Source organism: Aquarana catesbeiana, linkage group LG05, assembly GCF_042186555.1.
Source record: "Aquarana catesbeiana isolate 2022-GZ linkage group LG05, ASM4218655v1, whole genome shotgun sequence".
Classification (NCBI taxonomy): domain Eukaryota; kingdom Metazoa; phylum Chordata; class Amphibia; order Anura; family Ranidae; genus Aquarana; species Aquarana catesbeiana.
The window spans coordinates 21,627,925-21,649,590 of record NC_133328.1 but is presented as its reverse complement, the minus strand read 5'-3'; the positions used below and the strand labels follow the sequence as shown (position 1 = coordinate 21,649,590).

At 43.6% G+C, this 21,666-nt stretch overlaps 2 protein-coding genes across 2 annotated transcripts in view; one reads left to right on the top strand and one right to left on the bottom strand.

The window, feature by feature from the left end:
• Window positions 1-12,836, top strand: part of TSPAN13 (tetraspanin 13) — an 80,655-nt gene extending 67,819 nt beyond the window's left edge. Inside the window, exons 5-6 of the mRNA XM_073629512.1 lie at window positions 2,639-2,752; window positions 5,329-12,836. Of these exons, the coding sequence (XP_073485613.1) occupies window positions 2,639-2,752; window positions 5,329-5,403 (189 nt within the window). The 3' untranslated portion in view covers window positions 5,404-12,836. The remainder of the gene's footprint in view (window positions 1-2,638; window positions 2,753-5,328) is intronic.
• A 5,020-nt stretch (window positions 12,837-17,856) lies between these two features.
• AGR2 (anterior gradient 2, protein disulphide isomerase family member) overlaps window positions 17,857-21,666 on the bottom strand; it is a 15,133-nt gene continuing 11,323 nt past the window's right edge. Inside the window, exons 6-8 of the mRNA XM_073629510.1 lie at window positions 20,837-20,900; window positions 20,108-20,191; window positions 17,857-18,084 (exon numbers count right to left, since the gene is read on the bottom strand). Coding sequence (XP_073485611.1) covers window positions 18,035-18,084; window positions 20,108-20,191; window positions 20,837-20,900 — 198 coding nt within the window. The 3' untranslated portion in view covers window positions 17,857-18,034. The remainder of the gene's footprint in view (window positions 18,085-20,107; window positions 20,192-20,836; window positions 20,901-21,666) is intronic.

The window sequence follows — 21,666 nt, the reverse complement described above, 5'->3', positions numbered from 1 at the left end:
TATTTTCCCCTTAGCTGCTTCCCTTTGGAGCTCTACCCATAAGGATTCCACCTCCTCCCTAGCTCCCTTAGTGATGTCATCTCTCACATTCACTTGTACATTATTTTTGATATACTGGCATACCCCTCCCCCTTTTTTACCCTCTCTATCCCTGCGATAAAGGGAATACCCTTGAATAGTTGCCAGCCAATCATTAGAGTTGTTGAACCAAGTCTTTGAAAGTCCCACAAAATCTAAATCCTCCTATCTCTAGTTCTCCCATCTTGTCCACCAGGCTCCTGGCATTGGTGAACATGCCACATAGTTTAGACTGGTCGCATACTGTCTTTCTTATTGGGTGTTCCGAGATTGCAAATAGGACTTGTTACTATACTTGCCTCGATTTTATGAGGTCTTACTAATGATTTGTACATGTTACTCTGTATAACAATAAAATACAAAAAAAAAAATAAAAAATTACAATGATACACAATAAAAATACTTTTATTCTGTATTTTGTCATTTTGAGTTTTTTTGAGATAAAAAAAAAGAAATAGTCCAAAAAGCAACCCCTAAAGGTTTTAAAGTAAGTGTGTTTTTTCCCCTTTCTTTTACATTCTAAGTAACTATAAATAATAGTAAAGTACACGAAAAACAAAAAAATTGTACAATCTCAAGTTTTCAGGTCTAAATAAACAAGACGAGCAATAGAAAACAAAGAAATGGCTAAAAATAGTATTTTTTATAATCCGCTTTGTCTGTTTTTTTTTTTTTTTTTATTATTATACATTTGTGATGCTTCAAGCCCGTCAATGTCAGATTAATGATGATCCCTTGATGGTTAATTGCTTGTTTTGTCTAGGGGAGAGCAGTGTTAATTTAATCAACGAATACATTTCTGTCACAATTTTTTAATCAGCAGCCTTTTTACAGTGACGAAAACTAAACGAAAAGTACTGCACATTTTCGTCCACTGACAAAAACTATGACGAAAATCAATTCGTCAGTGAGCAGTGCGCGGTGGGGGCGGCCGGTCAGGGAGCAGAGCGGGGTGAGGGTGGCCGGTCAGGGAGCAGAGCGGGGTGAGGGCGGCTGGTCAGGGAGCAGAGTGCTGTGAGGGCGGCCGGTCAGGGAGCAGTACGCGGTGAGGGCGGCCGGTCAGGGAGCAGTAAGTGGTGTGGGCGGCCGGTCAGGGAGCGGTGCACGGTGTGGGCAGCAGGTCAGGGAGCGGTGCGCGGTGTGGGCGGCCGGTCAGGGAGCGGTGCGCGGTGTGGGCGGCCGGTCAGGGAGCGGTGGGCGGCCGGTCAGGGAGCGGTGCGCGGTGAGGGCGGCCGGTCAGGGAGCGGTGCGCGGTGAGGGCGGCCGGTCAGGGAGCGGTGCGCGGTGAGGGCGGCCGGTCAGGGAGCGGTGCGCGGTGAGGGCGGCCGGTCAGGGAGCGGTGCGCGGTGAGGGCGGCCGGTCAGGGAGCGGTGCGCGGTGAGGGCGGGCGGTGAGGGCGGCCGGTCAGGGAGCGGTGCGCGGTGAGGGCGCGCGGTGAGGGCGGCCGGTCAGGGAGCGGTGCGCGGTGAGGGCGGCCGGTCAGGGAGCGGTGCGCGGTGAGGGCGGCCGGTCAGGGAGCGGTGCGCGGTGAGGGCGGCCGGTCAGGGAGCGGTGCGCGGTGAGGGCGGCCGGTCAGGGAGCGGTGCGCGGTGAGGGCGGGCGGTGAGGGCGGCCGGTCAGGGAGCGGTGCGCGGTGAGGGCGCGCGGTGAGGGCGGCCGGTCAGGGAGCGGTGCGCGGTGAGGGCGGCCGGTCAGGGAGCGGTGCGCGGTGAGGGCGGCCGGTCAGGGAGCGGTGCGCGGTGAGGGCGGCCGGTCAGGCAGGGGTGCGCGGTGAGGGCGGCCGGTCAGGCAGGGGTGCGCGGTGAGGGCGGCCGGTCAGGCAGGAGTGCGCGGTGAGGGCGCCGAGGGCAGGCTGGTTAGGGAGCAGTGCGCGATGAGCGTAAAGGTTGGAGAAGCACAGATGGAGCATGGAGGAAATTTCTGTAGTGATGTAGAGTTTGGCCACACCCCTGCTCCACCCACCACCTTCTCAGCCCGCTGCACAGCTGACAGAGTCCCCGCCCGCCGCAAACCTTAGGATGCTGTGTTCCGTGGCATTAGAGGGACACTGCAGCCTGGGAAGAAACTCAAAGGCAGACCTTGCCAGCCCCATGACACGGATGGTCGCAGAGATGGGGTTGAATCCAAGAACCCCCCCCAGCGCTGCCCCTGGATTAGGGTGTGCCCCGGCACAACCCCTGCACGTGCCTATGGTGAGCCCGGCTCTCTCAGTCCAGTGTGAGCCAGCTCTGTCATCCAGTGTGACTTACACTGGATGACACAGAGCGGGTTCATTCTGGATTGAAAGAGCTAGCTCACGCTGGGTGATGCACATTGTGTGAGCCTGCTGTCTTTCATCCTGCGCCCCTCTATATGTTACGCCTGGGGCGACCACATCGGATGCCTTCCCAAATGCTACGCCACTGAGTAAAGCTGACCATGAAAATAGTCTTCCCCTGACTCCATTGCAATTTGAATTCGATCAAGGTCCCCCCCCCCCAAATTTCCTCAATTTGCTCATTACTACGATTTTATTAGTGTTCTGTCTGACACATAGTGTAACAATTTATTCTTCTTGCAGAAATGTTTTCAAACTCATAACTGTGAGTTGACGTGTGGCTCGATCATTGAGAAGCATGCTGAAGAGGTGCTGAGAGTTGTGGGTGGAATTGGTTTCTTCTTCAGTTTTACAGAGGTAAGTTGCTCCTTTTTTTGAGCGAAAAGCTTTGCGCATTTTTTTTTTTTTTTTAAAGGCGCGTTTGGCCGCGTTTGCCGAGCAGCACCCAAATGCGCGTTGCAGGTTGTGCAGTGATTGCCATGCGATTTGGACGTTTGAATGGAACCTTAAATTTATATTCATTTATATATTTTTTTAATTTATACAGTATATGTGTTTATCCTTTTTTATTTCTTGATTTTTAATTTATATATATATATATATATATATATATATACATACACACACACATATATATATATATATATATATATATATATATATATATATATATATATATATATATATATATATATATATATATATATATATATACATACACACACACACACACACACACACACACACACACACACACACACACACACACACACACACATATATATATATATATATATATATATATATATATATATATATATATATATATATATATATATATATATATATATAGTATGTATGTGTGATCTGGCACATAGGTGCCGCTCTGTAGCAGTAAAACCTGCTATAGAGCGGAACTTATGCAGTTAATCCACTGCACTGGTTACAGTGATCAGAGCTAGATTTACCTGACACAATAATCACAACCACACTGGTTACGGTGGGGCAAGCTAAATTTACCTAACAAAAACACACCCAGCCCCACTAAACACAGTGAGCCAGCAGTAAATCTAACTAATCCTTGCACCTATCTAGAAGGGTGCCACAACTGTCCAACATTCAACACGTCTATTTAAAGTGGAAGTAGACTTCCATCTTTTGCTTTTACCTATAGGTACAGTGCCTTGAAAAAGTATTCATACCCCTTGAAATTTTTCACATTTATCATGTTACAACCAAAAACATGTATTTTATTCTGTGATAGACCAACACAAAGTGACAATTGTGAAGTGGAAGGAAAATGATAAATGGTTTTCAAATTTTTTTCAAATATGTGAAAAGGTTGGTGTGCATTTGTATTTAGCCCCCCTGAGTCAATACTTTGTAGAACCATCTTTGACTGCAGTTACAGCTGCAAGTCTTTTTGGGGATGTCTCTACCAGCTTTGCACATCTAGAGAGGGACATTTTTGGCCATTCTTCTTTACAAAATAGCTCACACTCTGTCAAATTGAATGGAGAGCGTCTGTGAACAGCAATTTTCAAGTCTTGCCACAGATTCTCAATTGGATTTGGGTCTGGACTGTGACTGGGCCATTCTAACACATGAATACGCTTTGATCTAATCCAGGGGTCTCCAAACTGATGTGGGCATTTCTTAGCCTTTATCTTAGCCTTTATCTGGCCCTTGGGGCATTATTCCTCCCACTGACACCAACAATGAAGCACTATTTGTTCCACCAATACCAATGATGGGATACTACTCCTCTTACTATTAAAGGGCACTACTCCTCATATTCACCACCAACCCTGAGGCCATATGTATTCTCACTGATGCTAGGCCTGGGAGACTTTCTGCACAATCCAGCCCTCCTAAACGCCTGTCAGTTTAGGTGGACGGCCATGTCTTGGTAGGTTTGTAGTTGTGCCATACTCTTTCCATTTTCGGATGATGGATTTTAACAGTGCTCTGTGAGATGTTCAAGGCTTGGGATATTTTTTTATAACCGAACCCTGCTTTAAACTTCTCCACAACATTATCACTGACCTGTCTGGTGTGTTCCTTGGCCTTTATGATGCTGTTTGTTCATTAAGGTTCTCTAACAAACCTCTGAGGGCTTCACAGAGCAGCTGTATTTATACTGAGATTAAATTACACACAGGTGGACTCTATTTAATACATAAGTGACTTCTGAAGGCAATTGGTTCCTCTAGATTTTAGTTGGGGGCATCAGAGTAAAGGGGTCTGAAAACAAATGCACGCCACACTTTTCAGATATTTATATGCAAAAAAAATTGCAAACCATTTATTATTTTCCTTCCACTTCACAATTATGTGCCACTTTGTGTTGGTCTAGCACATAAAATGCCAATAAAATACATTTATGTTTTTGGTTGTAACATGACAAAATGTGGAAAATATCAAGGGGTGTGAATACTTTTTCAAGGCACTGTAAGCCTATGATAAGGCTTACCCATAGGTAGTGTAAATATCTCCTAAATGCGATGCATACTAGCACATTATACCCATACCTTGCAGGTACAAAAAAAATTTGAAATTGTCCTGCAGTTTACAACTGCTTTAAGGAGAAGATTTCCTCTAATTGCTGTGTGCTAATTGTTCTGGAGTGTCCCATCCCCTCTACTGGTGAAGTTTCTTCAAGCAATAACTCTTAAAAATTGTGTTACTGGAGTCGGTGTGAATGGACTGGTGCTGGCGGTGGTGGGCAGCCTCTGTACCATTAGGAAAAAAAAATCTGATATTACCAACGGCCCCTTCGGGGGGGTAGCACCACATCCATATTGCTGGTCGTGGTTTTGAAATGAGATGTCCAATAAAGGTGTGAGGGTGAAAGGTCCACAAACCTTTGCCCATAAAGTGTATATTTGAAGGCTAGCTTGGGTTCATTATTTCTTGTTTTTTTATTTATCCAGATCCTTGGTGTTTGGCTGACTTACAGATACAGAAATCAGAAGGACCCGCGAGCCAATCCCAGCGCCTTCCTCTGATGGCAATACCATTTCTAAGACTGCTCGTTCCCTGTACACTACTGAATCCTCTACAGCTTCTCGGTTGCTGTGGTTGTTCTATTCTTTTTTTTGTTGGAAGGACGTGACAACTATAAACCTTTTTTTTTTTTTCTTTTAAAAGGGACTTAAAATACCAATAATTAATTTATGTTCAACACTTGAAGGAAAGCTTAAAGTTGAAAAAAAAAAAAAGCTGAAATATTATTGATCCTGTCACTTAGCCTCTGTTACTATGGAAACACTTCTGAAACTCCAATGTCGATAAAAATAACACAAAACTATGTATTAAAGTGCGGAGTGTGATAATCCAGAAGAATCATACTGCCTATATTTCCTGTAACTTTTTTTTCTTTGGAGGGGGGGGGGGGGGATTTAAATAGGGGGGAGGCATTTGGAAACCACCAGGCATATAGTGAACTGATAAAGGGAAGACCTATGAATTATTGTGTATGCATAGCCACATTTTTTTTTTTTTTTTTTTTTAAATTTTGGATTAAGACCCCGTCACTTATTTTCCTGCTTTGTAGTGTATGTATGGGGTAGCACTAGACCTGGTCTGTGGTGGCACAACTCATGGGGATTCCTTGAAGTAGGTCCCCTAAAGCATGCAAAGGTTGTTGAGGTGGATGAGGATCACTGTGCATAAATGCAGTCCTTGAAAACTCAAGCTGATTGGAGAACAATGATCACTTTTTTAGGGTAAAACCTAGCCAACGTGTTTCAGGGGACCGAGGAGATCCCCCTTCCTCAAGGCTAACATTGGGGAAGGTACATATTAAAAACATATGTGAGTGAATGCATCTACAACTGAGGTACAAGTGGCCTTGAAGAAAGGGGAGCCCCAATCGTACACTAAAAAAGTGGTTATATTGTTTTTTCACCTGGTTGGACTTATCAAGACTATTCAAGTATGGCTCTCCTCACCCATCCCCACAATCTTCAAGTATTTTATGCTGTCTGTGTCCCATTGAGAAGATTTTTCTTCACTTCCTGTCTCGGAGACACAACAGAAAGTAAGGGGAATGACCCTCTTAACCAGCTGGCACCGAAACGGGTGTCTCCATTGGAAGATTTCCTATCATTTTCTGTCTTGTTGACCATGGTCACCAGCACATATAATGCAAATCTTTCCAGCTGTGCCTGGACAGCAATAAAACATGACACGGTTTTCGAACCGTTCCACACTCCATCAAATAACTAAAAATGTAAAAATATTTGGCTATACTTACACTTACTATAAGAGCCCTTGCACACTGGGGCAGGGGGCGGCGTCGGCGGTAAAACGCCGCTATTATTAGCGGCGTTTTACCGTCGGTATGCGGCCGCTAGCGGGGCGGTTTTACCCCCCGCTAGCGGCTGAGAAAGGGTTAAATACCACCGCAAAGCGCCTCTGCAGAGGCGCTTTGCCGGCGGTATAGCCGCGCCGTCCCATTGATTTCAATGGGCAGGAGCGGTAAAGGAGCGGTATACACTCTGCTCCTTCACCGCTCCGAAGATGCTGCTAGCAGGACTTTTTTTACCGTCCTGCCAGGGCATCGCTCCAGTGTGCAAGCCCTCGGGGCTTGCACACTGGAATGAAAGTAGCGGCACTTTCGGGGCGGTTTGCAGGCGCTATTATTAGCGCAATAGCGCCTGCAAACCGCCCCAGTGTGCAAGGGCTCTAACTGCAATAAAAAGTACATTTGTTGTACAGAATACAGATATGGGTTGGGTCCAGTGGAATATAGCCAGCTTGATTTTTTTAAAATGCATTTTTATTGTTGTCTGACAGAATTATGGGTTTGGGAAGCCATTATAAAAAAAAGAAAAAAAAAAGGATAATTTCATATTCCATTACTTTCAATTATTTTAAATTTGAGAGTACTGGGAAAAAAAACTTTATAGAACAGACATTATTGTCATTATTGACCATTTCATTCCAGTTGATTGTGCTAAGACTACTGAAGTTCTCTTAATCAAAAGTGAAATGCATTTTATGATTATTGTGTGTACATTTTAGAGGTTCTCCAGGAAAGTGTTAATAGAGAGCTGTTCAATGAATTGCACTCAGTTTAAAATTTTAATGCAAGTTTTGAGGGCAGTTTGAATGATTGCCAACCAAATGGGAGTGTTCATGTCATCAGGAAACAATGTGAGGGTTGTCCAAAGTGCCCTTTCCGCATTGTAGCACTGGGGATAAGAGGAATAGGGCACTTGGCCATCACAAAAGTTTGTTTAGAAACCAGTGGAGGGGTAACCAGTAGTGGTTTTTTTTTTTTGTTTTCTTTTTAACACCTTCAGTTTAACAAGGGATTGGAATGATCGTGACCGTGACATGAATTTTAACCAGTTCTATTGCTGTCTGATACGCCGAGACAAACAAGCCAGATTGTATTGAATCACTGGATAAGACAACTGTCTCCCTCTGTCTTTGGGCAGGAGAACTTAAGAACTCTGCTAGTGTCGGTCAGTACTTGCCCTACAATCGGTCCTCCTTGGCTTTGGTTGTTCTTCTACAGGGTCTCCAAACTTTTTAAACATATGGCAAGTTTACTGTGCTTTAGACTTTAGGGGAGCTCAACTGTGACCAGTGGAAGTAGAATATGCCCCAGTGTCAGTGGGACTTAAAGAATTACATAACCACTGGGGTCTGTAGGAATGCCCCATCACTGGTGTCAGTGGGAGGAATAGTTCCCCTGTCGGTGTCAGTGGGAGGAATAGTTCCCCTGTCGGTGTCAGTGGGAGGAATAGTTCCCCTGTCGGTGTCAGTGGGAGGAATAGTTTCCCTGTCGGTGTCAGTGGGAGGAATAGTTTCCCTGTCGGTGTCAGTGGGAGGAATAGTTTCCCTGTCGGTGTCAGTGGGAGGAATAGTTCCCCTGTCGGTGTCAGTGGGAGGACTAGTTCCCCTGTCGGTGTCAGTGGGAGGACTAGTTCCCCTGTCGGTGTCAGTGGGAGGACTAGTTCCCCTGTCGGTGTCAGTGGGAGGACTAGTTCCCCTGTCGGTGTCAGTGGGAGGACTAGTTCCCCTGTCGGTGTCAGTGGGAGGACTAGTTCCCCTGTCGGTGTCAGTGGGAGGACTAGTTCCCCTGTCGGTGTCAGTGGGAGGACTAGTGCCCCATCGTTGGTGTCAGTGGGAGGAATCGTGCCCCATCGTGGGTGTCAGTGGAAGGAGAAGTGCCTCATTGGTGTCAGAGGTAGAATAGTGTCTCGTATCAGTGGGAGAAATAGGGCCCCAAGGGCCAGATGTGGGCAAAGAGATGCATCCAGCTTGCGGGCCACAACTTGGAGACCACTGGTCTATCAATAAGGGCTTGGATTTTGCACAGTCCTCAATTTTTATAGAAGTTCATGAACTGAAGAATGTAAAACACTGAATGGTCCTCTCTGTTGAAGAAATAGGTCTCACGTTTATCTGAAGAACCTCTTTAAACCGAATTCTAGTAAATCCAAATGCATTTCTTTATTAAAGTGGTCTCCAATCAGTGGCTTGGCGCACCATGAGGCAGTATTGATGGTGCCAGTCTCCCCACAGGTGCCCAGTACCTGGACATTGGAGTAACTGCTGCACTATTGTCCTATATGCGTTTTTCCTTTTGCGTTGATGAGACAGTTTAACTTGCCAGCTATTGTTCTTTTTTCTTTTGTTCCATAAAGCTAATTTGTTTCTGGAAAAAGATGCATGTTGTCTTTACACCACCCTTTTTTAGGTAATGACTATTGGCTACTCTCTGGTACAAGAAAATCTGTTCCAACACTTAGAATTTTTGAATCGTGAAAATTAGGTTTCTTATTATTGTCTGTCTGAATTATGGGTTATACTGTAGGGTAGTGATACTTGTGTGCACTTGTTCTATCTGTAGAGAAACCGCTTTCTGATCCATAGCGGATTTTACAACTTGTGTATTCAACTGAGTCCTACCTGTATTGACTTAGTAATGTTTGAATGGGAGAGTATAGGAATATTGAAAAGAAAAAAGAATTGTATTCGCCCTTGTTTTATTTTCAGTCTGGTTCCATTATCCACAATTGAGCACGGAGCCCTCTGGTGTCATTATTGAAGAACTTCAATTCTAACCCATGCAAGAAAAACCTTGAATATAAGGCCAACACTTTGTGGACATCCTTCCAAATTATTGGCCAGTTTGGTGTGGAGGAACTCGAGTGTCCTTTGGGATGAATTGGAACTCCAATTATGAGACAATGCTTCTCATCCAACACCAGTACCCGACTTCACAAATGTCCTTGAAGCTTATTGGGAAGAAATTCCCACAGACACACTCAAAAATCTTGTGGAAATTATTTCCAGAAGAGTGGAGCCTGTTGTAGCTACAAAGGGCACGACTCCATATTAATGTCTGGTTTTGGAATAGGATGTCCAACAAGCTCGTATAGATGTGATAATCAGGTGTCCACCAACTGTTGGCCATAAAGTGTTTCCAAAATCATAATTCTTTTTATTATTATTATTATTATTTAAAGGGGGTGCCTGCACTGAAAATTAAATAATTGCCCCTCATAGTCTTTTAGAAGGGGGAGGGTCACTATCTGGATCAAACTACATTATGCCTACAACAGCCAGTGAAAGTACTGTGTCACGCTGATGCCTCTGTTGCTACTTTAGACTTGTATAGCTCATTATGTTTTAGCGAAGACATTTGGTTATAATACAGCAGCAGTTCCCAACTTTTTTACCTCAGAGGAACTCATAAAATAATTTTCAGGTCTTAGGAGAATTCTTACTGAAACCAGTTTATCTAGGGTCGATGGGTAAAGTATTCACTTACCTTAGAGGCCAGTGGGAAGAATGCTCGGCTTACAGTGGTGGTCAGAATGCCACCCTTACTGAAGGCTAAAAAGATTATTGGTTTGATTGGCGAAACCAGCCAACCAAATGATGTAGGCTCTGGAACTACTTTATGTAGGTACCATTAGATAGGAGGTTAATCAGCCAGATCTTAAAGCTGTGTTCCGGCCTCCCCCCTCCAAAAATTAAGTCAGCAGCTACACCTACTGTTCCACTTTTGGGTGGAACTCCGCTTTAAGGAACCCTTGGCTACCTCTGGATGAACTCTAGCGATCCACAAAACTCTGGTTGAATAGCTGACACAGCAGCCTTTCTCAACTTATTTACCCATGAGCAACTCCTAAAATAATTGTCAGTTCTTGGGCAACACTTACTGAAACCAATTTAACTGGGGTCAATAGGTAAAATGCTCCTTACATTTGTGGCCAGTGGGAACAATGCCAACCTTACTGATGGCTAAGAAGATCATTGATTTGATTGGTTAGCTAGTTTTGCCAAGTCGTGTTGGCTCTGGAACTATGTAGGTACCATCGGATGGGAGGTTAATCAGCCAGAGCTTAAGGAACCTTTGGAGGAACTTTAGCATCACACAGAGCTCTGGTGGAGAATGGCTGACCTAGAAAGTCTTTTTTTATGCCCTTCTGTCTGAAGTGGTTATTGATGATTTTTTTTTTTTTTAACTACCCCCCCCCCACAGTGCAATGGTGTTCAAAATGCAGGAACAGCATAAACAATGAGATTTAATGAGTCAATGGGCCTTTCCATTGTTAATAAATATAGCTCATTTGTGATTATTCGTTTTGTTAATCTTGATACATTCCAAAAACCCCACTTGTCAGCCATTGGTTGACTTCTTTCTAAGAGCTTAAAGTGATACTAAACACACACTGTTTACTTTACATTATGCCTTTTCTTTCTGTATATGGATGATGGCACTTATTGTTAAAAAAAAAAAAAAATCGAAATATCTTTTTTTTTTCTTCTAATTGATATCTGTATCTTTTCCTGCCTGTCTGTCAGGAGGAGCTTCTAGTCTTCACCTACTGGTCACATGTTCAAAATAAAAATAAAAAAAGCCTTTGGAATACAGAGGAAAAATAAATAATACCAGTTTTAAATTGTCATACAAATATATATTTGAAATTACATCTTTATTTTTTGGCAAGAACATGTTGTGGGATTTCTGACAGCCTGTGACTGTCAGAAATCCCACAACATGTTCTTGCCAAACCGTTTTAAATTGTCATACAAATATATATTTGAAATTAAATCTATTTTTTGGCAAGAACATGTTGTGGGATTTCTGACAGTCAAAGGCTGTCATGCCCCTCCAGCCTTAGAATAATAGGGAGGTGAAGCCTCCATCAATCAAGATTGTAATATCCCATCCCCATTGTGTTTAGCTGGTTAGTGGGCATGAAGGAGAAGGAAGGAAGTGGGCTGTCATTTATCACCGTGTTTATGCCCACATGTGTTACTCTATACTCACATGGGCTGCTCAGATGTGATAGGGATGAAATGCTCAGGATAGAAAATACACTGAAAACTGAGCATGTGCAGAGCTGCCAACACTGCTCTGCAAAGTCCCCAACTGCAGTGGGAACATGGACAGGAGGGGGGAGACAGAAAACAGCAGGATCAACCCGGTTTTTTGCAGAATACAGAAACAAATCCCATAGTGACAGTGAGTATGAACAGTATGTAATACACCATTTATTAATAGTTTTTTTTTTTTTGTTTTTTAATGATGTGGGTTTAATGACACTTTAAGCAATGGCTAGCCACATGTATTTTGTTCAGGCTGTGTTTTGCATAAGTATTTTTTAAGTAACTGTCCTAGAACAATTAACTAGAGAAAATTCTGAGTGAATTCAGAACTGATTCCAGTTCAGTGCACGAGAAGGTATTGAAGCCATTGGACCTGCATGAAGTCCCGCCAAACAGCCTTTTCTGGAAGAGATTACAATGGCAGCTCACATATACTGTATGTCTCATTGGCAGGATAGACGTAGCCAGAACTGGGCTCTTTGGCTTGACCAGGCAGGGACAAGCTTTTACTATCTCCCTTGTAGCTTTGGAGTGGGGGGCAGATTCGGTACCTTATTGCAGTCCCACACAGGGCTGTGCCTTCCAACCAGCACCCCATGCCCACAGGCCTTTTAAAAAAACAGAGAACATTGCGTTTCCGATCACTAATAGGTTTCAGCAACCAATCCAAAGTCATCCTTCAGCAGCAGAAATTAAAAGAATTCAGATTGGCTGCTGTAGATTGCTACATCGCTTTACCCTTAGTACCTAGGTATTCAAAGAGACCCTGTCACCAGTAACTCTGTACACAAAAGGGCATACAATAATAATAATAAAAAAAAAAAATACTGGTCATATTCATTGGTGACAGGTTCACTTTAATAATCTGCTGACGGCAGCCTCGCTCTTCTGTAGTCTGCAGGTAATATCTTGTATATGGTTTTATTCACTGATGTGGTTTTTGTTTCTTTGTTTTATTTTATTTTTTGGGGCGCATTCCTGTACATCTTGTGTTGTGTTATTCCCTCTCTTGTTTTAATGCTGTGAATACAGACTGATCTCAATTTGCACTGCAAAATGATTAATAAAAATCTAAAACAACCGATCTTGTGAAATCTATTCTTTCTAACTGCCGGCATCATGAAAAACAAAACAAAACAAAAATATTACTCATGAACATTCATTGACAAGTTTAAACTGCTATGTATAGTTGTTTTACTTCTTATATAGTAGTAATAATTTTTGCTCCACACTTTACAGAGAGCATTGAACAATTCTCACTGCTTCTGAAGATCCAACACCCCTACCCCAGTGCTATATACTGTGTTTGTATGGTTAAAAGAAATGTTATATATATATATATATATATATATATATATATATATATATATATATATATATATATATATATATATATATATATATATATATATATTCCGGCATAGACTCCCATGGGAGTCTATGCCTCTTCCTGTCCCTCCGTGCTGTCTCCTGGGAATCACACAACTCCCAGGAGAGAGCGGGGACCACTTGGGACGCGCGACTCGCGCATGCGCAGTAGGGAACTGGGAAGTGAAGCCGCCACGCTTCACTTCCTGATTCCCTCACCTAGGATGGCGGCGGCAGCTGCCGAGAACCGAGCGGGTTCTCGGCGTCCCCTGCCGACATCGCTGCACTCTGGGACAGGTAAGTGGCCATGTATTAAAAGTCAGCAGCTGCAGTATTTGTAGCTGCTGGCTTTTAATATTTTTTTTTTTTTAGATGATGTAGGTGGACCCCCGCTTTAAGAATGCTTTCCGAAATAGAAGCCTTCAAACCAGCATTAGTTCTTCTAGGTACACTTGCTAGGTACACTTGCACGCAGTTTTTGAAGAATTTTGGCAGGTAGGTTGTTCCCAACATCTTGGAGAACTAAGCACAGATCTTCTGTGGATATCGGCTGCCTCAAATCGTTATGTCTCTTCATGTCATCCCAGACAGACTCCATGATGTTGAGATCAAGGCTCTGTGGACACCTTGTTGTTCTTTACACTAAAGATGGTTCTTGGTGAGATACTGGAGTAGTGTGATCTCAACTATTAACATATATTGGGTACAATTGGCAGTGGATCCACTGACTTGCTTGTTGGGGAGTCTTGATGAGGAACTATACTCCTCATATTTACATAGTCCTTATTCGACTGTTTTACTTGGCTAAGAAATTAATAGCAAGAGTGTGGTCATCTCCACAGCCCCCAACATGTGTGCAATGGATTCAGTCGATCATTCTTATTCAAGAAAAAAATACCTATTATTATCATAGGAACTCTCCTAAGAAATTCAGGAATATCTAGCAATGTTGGTTGGGCACACCAAGAGTAGCACCCCCCAAAACTTGTTTGATAGATTATTACAGCTTTAGACGTAATTAAACCAAGGGTACCCCTGGTGAGTCTTATGTCGCTCATCTATGGAAGAATTACCATTATTGTGTTTCTCCTATATACTCACTTTAGTTAATTACTAGGTGACTATAATTGTTTTATTAGTCCTTGAAGACAGGTAGGCAATATTCCAGAATGTCTGATTTTTTTTTTCTGTATTTGTTGTACATTATTTGCATTGGTATTACAGGGTGTCTTAGAATATGGTTATATCATGTACAGACAGTTTTAACATAAGTAAGGAGACTTCATGCTTAGACACTGTTGCGGTTTTCTACGCCGCTTGATATTGCACAGGACTTAAAGCGGAAGTAAACCCATCCATAAAACTGTTTCATTTCTGGCCCGTGCCGGAAATGTATCACTCCCATTGGTTGTGCTCTCAACCAAAGCACAAACAAACTGTCAAGCCATCCAATGGCTGGTGTCATAACTGATCACATGTGCACCATCACGGAAGTTGTAGATTAAACAGAGGCAAAGATGGCAGCTTCCTTGGCTGAAAACGATAGGAGGGTTTACTTACACTTTAAGCATTGTTTTTTATTGTTGTAACTGAACAATTGACTGTGTGTTGTGATGCCTTTTACTTTTTTCAAAAAAAGTTACTTGATTAAAAAAAAAAAAAAAGTTTTTAATGACATTGGCTGCATGTTTGGGGTTGTTGTACTGCTGCTGAATACATTTGGGGCAAATCACATGCCCCCCTGATGGTATTGAACGATGGATAACTATCTGCCTATATTTCTCAGCATTGAGGACAATATTGATCCTGACCAAATCTCCAACTCCATTTGCAGACATTCAGCCCAAAACTTGCAAGGAACCTCCACCATGCTTCAGTTGCTTGCAGACACTCAGTATTGTAGAGCTCTCCAGCCCTTCCCCCAACAAACAGCCTCCTGCTACAGCCAAACATTGCACATTTTGACCCTCTATAGTTGCCATTTAGCCTTGTTTCCACGTTGGAGGTATGGCTTTATGGCCACAATTGTTAACCGGTTCCCGACCGGCTCCTGTACTTTTACGTCGGCAGAATGGCACGGCTGCACAAAGTAACGTACCCGTACATTACTTTGAATTTGCCGCCGTGTGTGCGCGCGCGCGCCTGCCGCGATCTCCGTGAGTCGGGTCGCGGGTCCCGCGGACTCGATCGCTGCGGGCATACCCGCGATCGCCTCACGGAGAGGACGAACGGGGAGATGCCGTTGTAAACAGCATCTCCCCGTTCTGCCTAGTGACAAGTGTCACTCGATCTCTGCTCCCTGTCATCGGAGCAGAGATCAGTGACGTCACACACACTGCCCATCCCCCTGACAGAAATCGCTTCCCTAGGACATAACCCCTCCCCGCCCCCTAGTGGTTAACCCCTTCACTGTGAGTGTCATTTATACAGAAATCAGTGCATTTTTATAGCACTGATTGCTGTATAAATGACAATGGTCCCAAAAATGTGTAAAAAAAATGTCCGCCATAACGTTGCAGTCACAATAAAAATCACTGATCGCCGCCATTACTAGTAAAAAAAAAAAAAAATGATTAATAAAAATGCCATAAAACTATCCCCTATTTTGTAAACGCTATAACTTTTGCGCAAACAAATCAAACGCTTATTGCGATTTTTTTTTTTTTTTTTTTTTTTTTTTTTTTAACCAAAAATATGTAGAAGAATACGTATCGGCCTAAACTGAGGAAAAAAATGTTTTTTTTATATATTTTTTTGGGGATAATTATTATAGCAAAATGTAAAAAAATGTGTTTTTTTCAAAATTGTCGCTCTTATTTTGTTTATGGCGCAAAAAATAAAAATCACAGAGGTGATCAAATACCTCCAAAAGAAAGCTCTATTTGTGGGCAAAAAAGGACGTCAATTTTGTTTTAGGGCCATGTCGCACGACCACGCAACTGTCAATTAAAGTGACGCAGTGCCGAATCGCAAAAAAAACGCTCTGGTCAGGAAGGGGGGAAATCCTTCCGGGGCTGAAGTGGTTAAATGAAGACCACTTCTGGCCAGACTTCTCTGGACAGTAGATTAGTGTACCTGGGTCCCACTGGTTTTCACCAGATCTGTGCTGATGGCACTGCTGGACATCTAATGTGGAAGGGAAGTAAGCATGATGCGTCTTTTATCTGCTGCATTAGGTTTCTTTGGCCGACCACTGCATCTATGGTCTTCAACATTGCCCGATCAATGTTGTCCACAGTGCTGAGACCTACAGACAGATATTTATCCATCACACCATACCATCAGGGAGGCATGTGATTGGCCCCAAATTTATTCTGCAGCAGGACAATGAAACATGCAGCCAATGTCACTTAGCACTATCTTCAGTGTAAAGAACAAGGAGTCCTGGAAGTGATGGTATGGCCCCAACAGAGCCCTGATCTCAACATCATTGAGTCTGTCTGGGATTATAGGAAGAGACAGATTTATTTGAGGTGGCCGACATCCACAGAAGATCTGTGCTTAGTTCTCCGAGATGTTTGGAACAACCTGCCTGCCAAGTTCCTTCAAAAACAGTGTGCAAGTCCACCTAAAAGAAATGATGCTGATTTGAAGCCAAAGAGTGGTCACACCAAATATTGACTTGATTTAGATTGTTCCTCTGTTTACTCACTTTGGGTCTTGTAAATTGATAAAAATAAACAATTAAAATATATAGATTTTTGAAAGCATTCTTACCTAAAGCATTTCTTCACGCCTATTTGGAACCTGTGGAACTACATTTCCCATGAGGCATTGCACCGCTGGCAGTTACAATTACTCCCAGAGGCATGATGGGACTTGTAGTTCTGCAACAGCTGGAGGGCCCCAGGTTGCCTACCCCTGAGTTAGAGCCTTCCTGCAGTGATGTCATGGGTGAGTCAGGGCCCAGTTATGAGCCAGGATGGGGAAGAGCCAATCACAGCAGACCAGTACAGATAGAGCCAGCACATGGAGAGGGCTGGAGAGGAGCAGACCTGCACTTAGGAGAGACGGCTGTAGACTTCCTGACCCCTATGGAGGTGGGGGCTAGGGCAAGTTGCAAATGGCCTTTAAGGTCATGCCAAAAGTTCCCTGAGTGAGGCTATTCCCCTGGGGCACCTCGGACAGGTGTACATATATAAGATGGTGACTGCAGCGCTCTCATTCCAGTGAGTACTAATAACCCAGAGTGGAAGGCAAGGCTGTTAGATGGAGATGGCTAATTTAAAGTGCTGCATATGCTTTCACATGTGACTGCTGCAGACTGTCCACTAAATGTGATTGACTGTGTAATGTCTCCATAATGTATGTGATGTGACTGTTATCCATTTCCTGCTTCTCTTAGTTGAGATGGTGGCACCTACACCCAGAGCTGATTGTAGAATCCGTTCAGGAGAGGACATCGCTGGATACCTAGACAGTTAAGTGTCCTTATATTAAAGGTCAGCAGCTACAGTATTTGGGGGGGGCTCCTCTTTAAGATATGACTTTCATGTGACTTTCGAGAGTTTACATTGCAGTCTGTGGCACTCAAGTCACATCAAAGTACTACAGGAACCTTTTTAAAGTGGCTATGACTTGTCAAGTCGCATAGTTTTGAATGGCTTCCATTGAAATACATGGACTGTGACTTGTCATTCGACTTTGTGTGTTCAAAGTTGTATGACAAGTTGCATGGAGCCTTATAGTCACGTTTGAAACCATGAAAACACAGAGAAGATATCACAAACACGTAAATAACCCGGGTTGATTTTATTTAAAAAAGGTCAAGAAAACCTGAACACAGTTGAAAAACAATATTCTCCCATCCCAAGACACAAAATCAGGTTATCTGTGAAATTAAATACATTATTACTGACACATCCATAGTATGAACATTTAATCTATCTATAAAATGTAGAGGAGAAGTCTCTACAGCTCGGTCTTCAGGAGGATCTTGGCCTTCTTCATGTTCTCAAAAACTGAAAATAGAAAGGAGTCATAATTAATATTATGTGATAACAAATAAAAACTTAAAGGATCAGTCCACTATAAAGTGATAACCAAGTTCTGGGTGGACCATGGCGAGCTGATTGGCCCAGTGGCCCTCTTAGGCTTTGCAGCTGTCAGATCTTCCCAGTAAAGTTCCCAAATGAAGTGAAGAGTCTAGGAGTGCACCCTTCTATGATAGTAGCTGGGAACCAAGGTGCAACTATTGCACTGCTGAAGTCTCTATGATATAAGTGAAGATGGTGGGCAAGCAACAGATATTGGGGAACTGGCTTTTTAGAAACAAATATTGTTCCCGATGGCTCCCACTGCTGTCGCTGAGCCAATGAGGAGGGTGAACCACTGCTTTCATGCACATCGTTGGATGAAGATCAGGCTCTGGTAAGTATTGGGGGAGCTTCTGCACACAGAAGGCTCTTTACCTTCATACATAGAATGCAGAGCAGTGGTCTGCAAACTGTGGCCCAGTGCTTGGACTGTATCCAGCCATTGGGGCATTTTCCTCCCATTGATATCAGACTGTCTGCCAACTGACAACAATGGGGCACTATTCCTCCCATTGATACCAACAATGAGGGCAACGTTCCTCCCAATGATACCAACGTTGGTATTAATCCTCCCAATAATACCAATGATGAGGGCACCATTCCTCCCAATAATGCCAATGATGAGGGCACCATTACTCCCAATAATACCAACGATGAGGGCACCATTCCTCCCTATGATACCAACGATGAGGGCACCATTCCTCCCTATAATACCAACGATGAGGGCACCATTCCTCCCTATAATACCAACGATGAGGGCACCATTCCTCCCTATAATACCAATGTCGGTATTATTCCTCCTAATAACGATGGGGCGCTGTTCCTTCCATTGATACCAACGATAGGGTACTATTGCTCCCAAAGATGCCAACGATGGGGGAACTATTTCTTCCAATTATACCAACAATTGGGGCACTATGGCTCCCAATGATACCAGCGATGAGGCACTATTCCTACCCTAATACCAAATGTGGCGATGTTTACTCCCATTTATGCCAGGAAAATTTCCATGCCCACTGGCCTCCCAATGATACCAATGATGAGGGCACCATTCCTCCCAATGATACCAATGATTTGGCACAATTCCTCCCAATGATGGGGCACTATTCTCCCAATAATGGGGCACTATTCCTCCTAATGAAACCAACAATGGGGCACCGTTCCTCCCAATGATACCAACGATAGGGCACTATTCCTCCCAATGATACCAATGATTAGAGCACCATTCCTCTCAATGATACCAATGATGAGGGCACCATTCCTCCCAATGATAAAAACTATGAGGGCACTATTCCTCTCAATGATACCAATGATGAGGGCACCATTCTTCACAATGATACCAACAATGAGGGCATCATTCCTCCCAATGATACCAACGATGAGGGCACCATTCCTCCCAATGATACCATTTGAGGGCACCATTCCTCCCGATGGGAGGAATGGTGAGGGCACCATTCCTCCCAATGATACCAACATCGGTATTATTCCTCCCAATAATACCATTGACGGGGCACTATTGCTACCAATGATGCCAACGATGGGGGAACTATTTCTCCCAATAATGCCATTGATGGGGCACTATTGCTCCCAATGATACCAACGATGGGGCACTGTTCCTACCCTAATACCAAATGTGGCGCTGTTTACTCCCACTGATGTCAGGAAAATTTCCATGCCCACTGGCCACGGCTCTCCTACAGTCTGAAGGACAATAAACTAGCTCCTTGTTTTGGAGACCCATGCTGTGGAACCACTTTAAAGATTACAAAAAAAAAACGCTTTTATGTAACCAAAAAAGGCATTGAAACAAAAAGTGGTCAAAATGCTCCACCAAAAAACAACATTACAACTTTTTCATTACCAACCAACCCCCCACCCGACTCCGCCCCCAACCCCATGTCTTTCCATGGAGGTGACCAGGAAGGGCAAGGACCCCTCTTCCACTTACGCAGTTCGATGTCTTCAGGCTCGTAGGTGTAGCGGTGGTTGGAATATTTCCCGGGAATATCAGCTCTGACCACAAGGGAGGGATCTGGAGAACATAAAAGATACAAATACAAGTTATTATAATACAAGAAGCCTCATACTAGGGATGGGAGGAATCATATTAAAGGGAACTGAGAACAATGTAAACCCATTTCCAGCAATGTTTGGATGCTGTGCCTGGGATCTTCCGTATCTATGGCATCATGGTAAGATATTCATTGATTAGAATCAGAACCCAAAGCCCAGCGCAGAGCATGCAGTGTAAACAAAGCACAACGCAGAGCACGCAGTGTAAACAGCATAGCGCAGAGTATGTAATGTAAACACAGGACAGAGTATGCAGTGTAAACAAAGCACAGCACAGAGTATGCAGTGTAAACAAAGCACAGCACAGAGTATGCAGTGTAAACAAAGCACAGGGTATGCAGCGTAAACAAAGCCCAGCACAGCACAGAGTATACAGTGTAAACAAAGCACAGAATATGAAGTGTAAACAAAGCCCAGCGCAGAGTCTACAGTGTAAACAAAGCACAGCACAGAATATGAAGTGTAAACAAAGCCCAGCACAGAGTCTACAGTGTAAACAAAGACTGTGATGCATCTCAGGTCTGATTTTTGTTATAATAGGGGAGAGGGATGGGGGAAAACAATGAGGGATATTTATACAAAGTACTATAACTAGAAAACCTACCAACAAATACAATCTTTGGCACATACTGTCCATCCAGGACCAGATTTTTGTCGGTGGGGTCGTACTATAAGAAATAAAATGAACAGACGTTAACCAACCTTGACAAAAAGTCTTAAAAGGGAAAACCTGAATGTTCTATGCCAGCCATTGTTTTTATTTTCTATATCTTTTAAAACCACCTTTCCATTCACTTCCAGAGAGTTCAGTCTCCGCCCACAGACGTGATGTCATAGCACCCCGCTCCTCCCACTGCTCCTACCCCCCGGCTCACTGCCTCATCCAAATCTGCATATAGTATTAGGCTCAGTTGCTGCCAGCCTGTCACATAGAATCTTTAGCTAAGGGACGTGAGTGTCTAATGGGAAGACAGGGGTGTCGTTTCTTACAGAATTGTTTTAGGCATATTGTTGAAAATTGGAAATCGCTACAAGTCCTGCCGCATCAACGTGAACTCCGACCTTCCCTTTACTTTAGTACAGTTGTACCGACTCCTATTCTAGCCTGAAACTGCTTACTCTGATTTCACTGCACACTGTGAGCTTCTCACAATGTGCATTAGAAGCTGCAGCAAGTCAGATAGAGCCCCGCCTCATTTCCTGGCTGGAGGATGTCCAGCATCATTTAGTCCTTTCCTCCCCAGCCTGCCTGTCCCTGGCTGCCTCTTTCACTTATTGGATTTCAGTTCTTTCAATCACAGAGGCTCAGCAGCACATGTGGGGCAGTCTGCATGCAAGTTCAGCCTGCCTGGGAATACCCACTCCTCCGGACTGACATCTGCCTATTAAGGCATTCTCAAATTTGCATAACCCCTCCCAAGAGCCAGCCCACTG